Source organism: Morus notabilis, unplaced genomic scaffold (genome assembly GCF_000414095.1).
Source record: "Morus notabilis unplaced genomic scaffold, ASM41409v2 Scaffold437, whole genome shotgun sequence".
NCBI classification, from domain to species: domain Eukaryota; kingdom Viridiplantae; phylum Streptophyta; class Magnoliopsida; order Rosales; family Moraceae; genus Morus; species Morus notabilis.
In genome coordinates this window covers 521,290-532,581 of record NW_010363915.1, presented here as the reverse complement: position 1 = coordinate 532,581, position 11,292 = coordinate 521,290, and the positions used below count along the sequence as shown (strand labels likewise).

General features: G+C 37.5%; 1 protein-coding gene across 1 annotated transcript; it reads right to left on the bottom strand.

Moving 5' to 3' along the window:
* Positions 1-7,981: 7,981 nt before the first annotated feature.
* Positions 7,982-9,166, bottom strand: LOC21405874 (GEM-like protein 4). Its single transcript, XM_010105298.2, has 4 exons — positions 9,012-9,166; positions 8,793-8,873; positions 8,336-8,613; positions 7,982-8,230 (listed from the first exon to the last, which is right to left on the bottom strand). The coding sequence occupies exons 1-4, from the start codon at positions 9,097-9,099 to the stop codon at positions 8,057-8,059; spliced, it is 621 nt and encodes a 206-aa protein (XP_010103600.2). The 5' UTR covers positions 9,100-9,166; the 3' UTR covers positions 7,982-8,056.
* Between the last annotated feature and the right edge of the window lie 2,126 nt (positions 9,167-11,292).

The window sequence follows — 11,292 nt, the reverse complement described above, 5'->3', positions numbered from 1 at the left end:
ACATGGAAATTTATTTAAATAACTACAATAAGTATAAAATGCCATAGTTTTAACAGATTATAATATTAACGGAGAAAAGAGAAAAATTTATATATAATATAAATTTTCTATACAATTTTAAGTTTTCATGTGATTATCTGTGTTAAATTTCAAAAATTATTAGTCAATTTTAGTGGTAGGGATCAAAAATTCGAAAAAAAAAGTTCAGAGATTAATATGTTAAAATTAAAAGTTTGAGAACCAAAATATCATTAGGCTTTGTTAGATCTGTTTTTAAGACTGGTGTTATAGAGAGTATTGTAACACTTTTTAAAACACTGATGGTTAAATAGTTTTTAGACTCAGCAACATTTAAGTTAATCAAGTAGGAACATTAAGCATAAAAATAAAGAATGCTAGAGATTAGTATCTCGGCTCGGTTAAGAAACCTACATCTACAAAGTAATGCTCAAACATTGAACAATCTACTAAGTCCAATTTAGTACAACCATGACTCGAACTTGTACACCTAAAGGCTTCCTCCTTGAAGTTGTTGCCGCTGTGAAGAATCTCCTTAATGACATTGTTTAGCGAGCACCACTCGTCTTCAAACTGCAAGGATAATGTCCATCACTCATGGACTCAATAACCACAGACGGTAACACCCATTTTTCTAAGTGACAAATTCGTAGAAATGGACGCTAGAAATTAACTTGAATAATGTTATGGTGTTATAATTAGTTAATTCTAACATCACGTTGAGTTATATTCTACAGGTGATCACGACGAGGACTTGTGGTGTAATAACAAATTCATGACAAATTGTTAAATTTTATATGATGATATGATGGATATATGTGTTGATTTAACACCATTAATAGATTATATGGATATATGGTATTACAAAATACATATACGTTCAATTTTAGTGTATATATATTATATATATAAAATATCAATAGCCAACCACCGTTTATGTTATTGCACTTTGTTGGTGATGATTGGTTCTATGCTGAATTGTTAAGAGTGAGGATTAGAGATGCAACAATTGGTTGGGGCTCGTGGGCCGGCCCAGGCCCATCCTAACACAGGGACGGGCCGGGCTGGCACGGTCCATCACTGTTCAAGGTACGACCCAACCCATAAAATATTGGTGAGCTGGGTTGGGCCAAATATATCGGCCCATGGGCCGGCCCGGCATGGCCCATGAAAAATCATGGGCCAGGCCGGGCTTGGGCTGGGATGGGCTGGCCCATCTAGGCCCATGATGGGCTGGCCCATCCCAGCCTATATAGGCCCATAATGGCCAGGCCCAGCCCAGCCCATCTAGGCCCATAATATTTTTATGTTTTTTTTCTTTGTTTTAGTAATTTTGTAAATATTTTATGTATAATTATATTTATTGTACTCTTTTTTCTTACCAAGGTTTAGTCTCACAGGGTATCGTAAATAAAATATCATTTTTCATATTTTCATTGATTATTTAAACATATATATTTGTTAACTTGTTTAAAAATTTAAAAATAAAAAAAATAAAAAAAATTGAAGCTTACATGCTTAGATAGGCTGTCCCATCTAAACCCATGATGGGCCTTGAGTGGGTCGGCCCATTCAAGACCCACGACACGGCCCATCCTGGCTCGTAGCATGACCCAGCCTGGCCCAAGTAAAATTGGCCTGTGGTGTGGGTTGGACCGAGGTAATTCTTATACGGGCCGGCCCACAAAATTCATGGGCTGGGCCGACCCGACCTGCGTGGGCCTAAGAGGTACGGGCCGGGCCGGACTGGGCCAGCCCGTTCTTGCATCTCTAGTGAGGACTAGTTTAATGTATTTGGAGTCAATGACCGTATAAAGAAACTTTGACCATAGTTTGAAACACGATTTCTACCTCATTGACAGCCCATTAATCACCCAATTCAAGTCAATTAATTTTCTTAATTGAGTTGATATATATTGAATGATTCTTTCTGTATTTGGCTTAGTGGCAGTAAGTAGACAACTTGTAAATATACCCATACTCATACAAGAAGAAGTAAAATGGGCAGATTCATGCTTTGGATATATATAGCTTTTCCTTTGATATAATTTAGCCATTTACATAGTCAATGCAAGAAAAGGGAGATTAGCGTGGACGTCAGAGGAGGGAAATGAAAGGGAAAAAAAAATACTCCTTTTGAATCGTACGTTTTCACCTCCATTCCATTAGAAAATTTTTACGCTTTCTCCCTCTCAAGCTCCTACTCTCTCTCTTTCTCTCTCTCTCTCATACCTCTCTCTGTCACTTTTTCTCAAGAGCCCTAGCCACCATAGAATTTTTCATTATCTTCCTTTCTTTTTTTAAGAAGAACACAATATTGAAAAGGTTGTTTTAAATGTAGGTGTTCCTATCATGATGTTTCGTGTTTTTTTTATTGATGGAGGGAGATGTTCATATATCTTCATAGTTTTGTGTATGATGGTTGTGACGTTATTGTTGAGGAAAGTGTTATGAGATTGTTATCGCTAACTTTTTAATTTTGTCACAATGATAATTTTAATTGATTGATAGAATGACATGTTTAGAATTTCTTTTACGCCTATGTGATTGTTAATCCTCTATTTTCCTTATTTATTTTTTTTCTTACTGTTGATAATATTAGAAACACGTTTAGGTTATTTCCATGATTTATTTGGGTTATATATGAAGAAGTTAGGTGTTGATGAGAGTTGTTGTATGACGCAAGTTTTAATAATTTTCAGATATGATTATGTTGGAAGCATGTTAGAAATGTGGTTAATATAATAGGCTGACATACATGATTTTTGATGAGTTTTAGACGATTTAAAGGAAATTTCTGGGCTAATTTTGGATTATAGAGTGCTGGAATTTTTACAGATTTTATGACTTACCTTTAGAATAGAGTTTGAAGGACCAAACGGATTTCGTTTTTAACAAATAAGGTGTCGTTGAAAGCTCTTGATGTTTATTTTCATTTAACACTAGTTCAAGTTATTTAGAGGTGTCTATGATTTGTTATGAACTTTTAAAGAGATAAAGGCCAGGCTGACAGTTTTTATAAATTTTGTAATTTTTTGTAACTATTGGGTTTTTGTGCCTCAATGTTATTAAATGATGAAATTAGTCATTTAGGCGTTGTTCCAATATGATGGATAGATTTGATGAATTAAGGTTTTTAATTTTATTATATTTATGATTTATGGCATGAATAGTTCTAGATGTGAGCACCCGAGGACCTCATTCATCGCGTCACCGTTAGAAAATTTTAAAAGGTTAAAGCGTTTAAGTAAGTACACTCTCACCTGCAACATGAATTGAATAATTGAGAAGTATATGATTTTGATGTTTATGATGATGTTATGATGCTTTTAATAATCCTCTTATGATGACATTTTGAAGAAAAATGTATATATGTATTTTTGAGAATTAAGTGAAGAAAAATAATTATTCTCATGATGACGTTTATTGTTGATGAATAAAAATGTTCATTTCCACTTGTGAGAATTAAATGTCTTACTAAGCCATTGCTTATAAAAGTTATTTCATGTTGCAAACAATCTAAAGGGTAAGATGTAGCCATGGAGAATCTTAGAGCGGATGTGAGATTGGAAAATGAGAGAAACGATCATGGAATGAAAGTGCTTAAATTTAAATAAAGTTTTAATTTTTACTGTTCATTGTTTTGGAACTTTAGTTTCTGCTGGTTTTGATTTGAACAATATTTTAGACTTTTTTTAAATTTATTTCACGTTATATATTTTAATAATTAAGTTGAACCGAAAGGTTTTTTTTTTTTTCTTTGAGGAAGTTCAAAATTTTTAAAGTTATAACAGGTTTAAAAAAAAATTTTAGGTTTTTTTTTAAGTCATTCAAAGTAAAGTGTTTCAAGCTTAATTATTTTTTGCATTCTTGACGAGGTAAATATTTGAAAGATAAGATAATTGTGATGATCTGTGAGGGGTCGTTACACAAACTTTCTCTTCTACAAATATTCTCTGTAGAAACTCACTTAATATGGATAGCCTTGAATTACTTTAAAACCTCAAAAACATAAAAGCCTAATATTTTTCTTCAAAAACACACACATACCTCACGTCAAGCACATGCTACTCTACAAGTAGAGATGTCAAATGGGCCGGGCCGTCCATGGATGGCCCACCCTAGCCCGTAATAGTGCCGGATTCGGCACGGCCCGATTCGCTACTGTTACGAGCCGTGCCGGCCCGGTACATGTAATGGGCTAGGGCTGGGCCTCAGCTTCTCAGCCCGCGGCCCAAGCCCAGCCCTAGCATGTGAAGGCTAGCGGCACGGCCCTAGCCCAGATTCATCCCTTGTTCGGCCTTGCCCAAGCCCGCGAAACGACCATGAAACAGCCCATTCTAAATGTTACCGTTGGGCCCTTTGCGGGCCCAACGGGCGGCCCATGACGGGTCTCCCGTTTGGCACATGACGGGCCTCCCGTTAAGCCCATCACGGGCCGCCCATTGGGCCCGCGAAGGGCCCAACGGTAAGAATCTGAAAATGGCTAAAAAATCCTCTATAAATACCCCTTAATTCTACCCTAAATCCCACACAACAATTCACTCTCAACTTCTCATCTCAATCTCATTCTATCACTCAACTTGTCTCCTTCATTTTGATTCTAAGTTTTTTTCTTGCGTTCACTCATTTTCTTGCTCTTTCATTTACAAAGTTCAAGTTCAATCAATTTCTAGAAAATGACCGCACTAAACTTCCCTGATTTCACTGTACTTCCTGAGCTTGGTGATGAGGCATTCTTTTAGGATGAAATGATGCCTCCCAACCCCACCCCCACTGAACCAGAAAATGCTCTGGTGGATAATGCTTTAGTGCACAATGAGGAAGCTGGAAAACGCAGCAGGGAAAAAAGACCGCGAACTTCTCCAGCATGGCAGCATTTCACCGAGGAGCCCCGACCAAATCCAAAAATAGGTGAAATGGAAATTTGTAAGGTATGTAAATATTGTAAAAAACACTTTTCTAATAAAAAGGGTGGGGTACTGGTCATCTGGATAGACATTGGAAAGTATGTCTACCATTGCACCAAGGTGGGAGTGTGGACTCCCGCCAACAAACACTATCACTCACATCACAAGGGTTACAAAATTTTTTACATACGATGCACAACGTGCTCGTGAGGCACTAGCTAAATTTCTAGCTAGTGTCGAATTGCCTCTTTATTTTGCAGATGATGCGTCATTCGAAGAATTCATCTAGACGGCCTTCTGCCCACAATTTAAACGGGTAAGTAGAAACACAACTCATTATGATTGCATGAAAGTGTTTTATGCAATGAGACAATCTCTTGTTGATAATTTTAGGACTTTTAATGCTACTGTCTCTTGCACTTCTGATCTCTGGGAGGGGTTTCAATAAAACTGGATATTTATGTGTCATAGCACACTACGTTGATGATGAATGGGTTTTACAAAAAAGAATAATTGGTTTTTGTTTATGTCTATATCCTCATAACGCGTCATTTATTTTTGGTACAATAATAGAAATTTTTAGGTCTAATGGGATAAAAGATAAAGTTTTAACTATTACTTTTCATAAGGTGTCAGCTAACATGACTGTAATTAACATGTTTAAACGTAGTTTGAAACAAGCGTTTGGAGAGGAAATTTTTCATCAACGGTGTGCATGTAAATATTAGCGAATCATTATCATTCATATCTAGTTCTGGAGCTCGGCTCCAAGAATTCAAACAATATTGCAGGAACAGTCAGCTACGGCCAAGAAAGTTTCCAACTGACGTGAGACATAGGTTGAATTCCACATATTTAATGTTGAAGGCAGAACTCCCATAGTCGTAGCTATCACGACGTACGTAAATAGTAGGAACGATCAACTTTTAATTTTTGATACTGATTGGCAGATTGGTGAGTATTTTTTTAAATTTCTAGAAGTTTTTTACAATGCTACTGAAATACTTTCTGGAGTTTATTATCCTACCGCACATTTAGCTTTACATCAACTATTTAATATTTCAGAAACATTTTCTTATTATAGGGATACAGAACTTTTTGGAAACATAGTTAAGTTAATGAAAAATAAATTTAAAAGTTATTGGTCAGGTTGTCCTATGTTATATGCATTGGCAACCATTTTAGATCCTAGGTGCGGAATAGATAGGACTGACTCATTGATGACTGCTACCACAGAAAATTTAGGAACAGATATGCAACTAACTATTACTAACGCTAAGAAAATGTTAAAAAATGTTTTTAGTTTGTATGAAGCAAAATACAACACAGGTAAAAAAAGAATAGGGAACTTTGTCGTCAACTAGCTGTTCGGGGCCTAAAGGATCGTCGTGGAGTTTCTTGAAGAAGAAAGAGAAAACGGCAGGATCGTATTCAACACAAGCGTCTACTGAACTAGTAAAATATTTTGAAGCAAATTTTGTAATCGATCACGACAAACTAGACATCTTACAGTGGTGGAAGAGCAAGACCGATCGTTTTACAACACTGTCCGTAATAGCTTGTGATATTCTGACAACTCCAGTGTTAACGGTAGCATTAGAGCAAGCTTTTAGCGCAAGCAACCGAATTTTGGACAAGAAGAGAAGCAGAAGGCATACATATATCTTGGAGGGGCTAAGGTGCGTTAAAGATTGGGAAGATGCCAGAAGACGAAAACAACAATACACAGATGATTCAATGCAAGAATTTTTTCTAACTTAGAAATAACAGAATCTTCTGGAAGCACTTAGGTTTGTAATTTACTATTCCTAGGCTCCTAGCTACTGCACTCTTTTTTTCTTCGCTAAGGTTTTGTCCCAATCTCCCCACAGGTTTTACTTGGCAAGGTTTTTAACGAGACAGTCATTTATATGTACTTATTACTACTATGTTAATTCAATAAAATCACATCTTTTGGGGCATATGATATTTTTTTAATAAAATTTAAAAAAAAAATACAAGGGCCGGGGCCGGCCCGTGAAGGGCCTAGGCCCAGGCCCAGCCCTGGCCCTTATGGACTAGGGCTGCGGGCCTAGACCGGGCCTGAATTTTTCTCCTTAGGCCCAGCCCAGGCACGGCCCTACACTGTGCAGGGTCGTGCTAGGCCCGGCACAGGCCCATAAGGGGCCTGGTATTGGACGTGCCGTGCCGGCCCGACACGGCACGTTTGACACCACTATCTACAAGTCACCCTTTTACATACAAGCACTTTTGTGCCTTTCAAACACAGTCGGCAAAGGACTTCCACACACGTTGACCAAAAATACTAGATACCCAAAAAAATCACACCATTCCACCTCACTTTCACGACACTACAATCAGCCCATTAAGTCAATCAATCTAATATTCTTTCTTCAAATAATTCTCCCATTAAATGTACAGTTATCTCTATGAGATTGCACCATATCTCCCAAATCTTCTCTTAGATTTCCTTGCCCAAATTTGTTTTCCATGACGCAAAACACTCCAAATCTAATTCCCGATTGTATCTGTTTTTGAATTTTAACAACCCATTGACAAAACACTGCCAATTAATTTATTTAGGGGCAAAAGTAAAAACCTAAAATAAAATAATAGTCAAGGCCCTTAGCAAACTTAAAATATTTCTTATCCCAATCTAGCAGCAAAAAATGAGCTTCTTTCGGGTTTGCTTGTTATTGTGCCACTTAAGGCTTAATTCGGAACTAAGTACACTTTACAACGTATAAATGCAATGCAATCTATCAAGCTAAACCTGAATCCTTTATTCATTAAAATTCCTTGGAAATTGGACTAGATTAGGCAAATTATCTACTCAAAAAACACTCTGGAGATCGGAGAGCATCCCTAGAATATTATTGGGTAACTTTCAAATTATTTTACAATTGAAGTTGAGCTTTAAGTTTGATTAGGCAAACACAATTTTGGGGCGACTAAAAATGAGCAATCCTTAATAGAAGAAATCAAGAATCACGATATATTTTTTCTCATTAACAAAAATTTGTACAGAAAATACAAAAGGTATCGAGCTGATACTAGTTTCACATTATAAAGATTATATACGTTAAAGCTGAGCTGCATGAAATAGGCAATTCTGCTTTCAACTTCCTCTACGCTTGAGAAACTGCTTGTTGGAGATACTTTAAAGATTTCTTGTAACTCAAGAAACCCATGAACCAGAAATCGAAGTTATCAACTGTTACTATTTCTATGTACTTCTGCGATGGTTTTTTTACATTCAAACTTTGGTTTACTCTCTTTATCTTGCTTACTGGGATCACAACCTGCAAAACTCATGAAGAACACTCAATTTGTTAGTACTATACATAGGAAGAAATAGATCAGAGATAGATTGATTGAATTTAAATTAGACTAGTTGTGAATGCTACCTTATAACGGGATCTGATTATTTCTCCATTAGGCGAGGAAACCTTGATCGACTTTCGGCTGCAAAACGCAATCTTTTCCGAGGAGATGAAGAGAAGGCCAGCAAGAGGACCGGCTGTGGTCGATAAATAGCATTGGGAAGCCTTCAGTAGTTTCTCTCCTTCTGTGACCCGAAATAATTGCTTAAATATTTTCTCGAATCCACGAAGTACTTGAAGAAACCGAGCTCCGAAGCTCAGCTTCCGTTTCACAGTTTCAGCGATCTTAGCCCCTAGTCCGACTGCAATTGCAATAATATAAGTAAAGTTCATCAGAACACAAATCACGCGAGCTTCTCGAGTCATTTTCTTATTAAATAAACAAAAATGGAATATATTTTAATTACTGAGTGAGGGTTATCGTCAAGAAACATTTATCAGAATGAAAATTTTAAAATTTGAGTGAAAATTTTAGCTGTACCGTGCTCTTTGATTCCATGCGCTATACTGTCAGCTTTGTTTCCAAGTTTCTTCATTCTGTTTAGCGCTAAATCTACTCTTCCTGTAATACCATGCAATAGACCATTTTCATTAGTGAGAAACAATATTTGTTAATCATGCATGAATACAGATATAATCTATACATATATATATATATATAGAGAGAGAGAGAGAGAGAGAGAGAGAGAGAGAGAGTTACTTCTTTTTAAAGCAGAAGATCCATCTTCAGCAAACCGATTATTGTTGTATTGTGTAGCTGTATTAGTTAGAAGTGCCATTGGAGACATCTTATCTAATGGATAAGCAATCAAGTGGATTGTAATTCCAGTGACCTGTCCCAGAATCGAAGTTTGGATCATTTTCGACGGGCCGCGAAATAAAATGATTATAGCACAGGAAAGCTATTGATCAGTTGATTGTTATTGAGGTGTTTGTCAAGAGATGTCCATTTTAAAGTGGCATAAAAGCAATTGGTGAATCTTTAACTTTTTGGTGCCTGAGTCATCAGTGGCTCAGCAATGAGTATGAAGGCAAGATATATGACTCCTTAAAGATAATTTGTTTTAAAAGAGAAAAGATGGTCAGAAGATGGCATGTTTGCTAATTTGCTTTAAGAGAAGACAACGTGGAAAAAAGGTAATGTGGCATGTTTCTTGTTGCATAAGGATCCCTTGGGAAATTGGTCGTGAAATTTAAAGATGGAATAGAAAATACTACGGCCCTCCATTTAGAATCATCTGGAAAAGTATCTATATATTTTTAACGTCTAATAAGACCTTTATGAATTATATTGATCAATTGAAGTTCTCACATAGTTCATGCCATTCATTGTATTGTGTTTTAAAGGGTGCACAACATGACAAAATGGTATTAGTTATTCTTAGTTTTGAATTTGGATCAAAAGCAAGATTTCCTGTGATTCTGAGGGGTCAGTTTGTTAGAAATTCCTTTGAAGACTAGAGGTATTAGGAAGAAGACTCATTTCCTTGTCAGTTTTATTTATGCTACGTATTTTCGGAAAAAAAAAAAAAAAAAAAAAAAAAAAAAAAACACTTTTCCTTATTAGTTGGGACAACTTTTCGTAAGGAATCCCAACCAAGACCTATGCAATTCCCCTTTTCCCTTATTATAACTGCAACTGCATGTGGAGTTGAAAGCTTTGTGATTTCAGCCATCTTTAAATACCTTTATGATAAGAAAAGGGAAATGGAAGACAGCATTTAGGACCAGCGTTGTGTTTGTGTTTTCAGCCATCTTTAAATACCATTATGGTGTTATATGGAAAAATTCTACACTCCACGTCAGCCGTAAGATGGCTGCCACGTGGACGGTCGCCACATGGCATTACAAGTATTAAAAGACTGAGCGAGTAGATCACAAGGAATCGTACCTTTCTAAAGACACCAACTCTAGACACCAACGGTAAATAGGAGCTAAAACCCAAAAGAGGTCGACCGCATCAGGCAGTGCAGCTTCATACAGTTGACCTTGTTCACCCTCAGGAGCGAAGACCACTTCAATGAGTACTAAGGCACCGACCACACCCATATTCACGTAGCGTGACAGCTTTTTAGATATGTGGCAGACATTAAATGCATGCAAAGTTAGTGGAGAACGTATGAGACTAGCCAACATCTCAGTCACCAGAGGGTACTGTTTTGAGGAATGGCATGACCGGCTCAGAGTATGGCCTATGGAGTTGGGTGGGAAACAAATATGATGGTATATATGAAGAGGAAAGGCAAAGAGGCAAGGGGGACTCCGAGGGACAAGAGAATCACAAAAAGCCTCTTTCCTCCTAGAGCATAAGAGTGAGCATTGTAACACCTCTCTAGGAAATTCCCTAAGGAAGATTGTAATTCTTCCTAAAATGATTAGTTGAAAATACTCAGTGGACGTAGCCCAGCATTCGGGGGTGAACCACTATAAATTCCTGTGTTCTTTCTCTATTTTTAGCTCTGAATTACGCTTTAAATCCACATACTAACACTAAAGATTCATTATCATTCTGTTGATGAATTTTTACCGTCAACAATTGGCGACTCCACTCGGGATCGAACCCAGAATCTCTGGTTCATGCGAAGAAGTCTAGAGTACCAGAAGTCCATTGATAGATATGGCACCAAGAAAAACAAGGAGTAGTGATGCAAACCAGTGCCGCCAAATGGAGGAAAATACCACCTTTCCAGCTAACCTGGCCAACGGAGAAAAGGGCGGGGACCAATCCAATGCAGGGATTCCACCCCCGACAGGGGATGAAGTCCCAACCCCGAACATGCAACAACCTGACCCAACATAAATGCAAGCCCAGCTTAATGCCTTGACCGACCTTGTTCGAGGACGCCCCAAGACCACTGAGCGTCGCCACAGCCAGGAACTAGAACGCTGCGGTGCCTTGGAAGGGATTGAGGAAAGTGAAAATGCCAGGGAAAATAACCCGAGTCCTCGACCGTCTAAATCCCTCGACAGTAGGCAAAGGG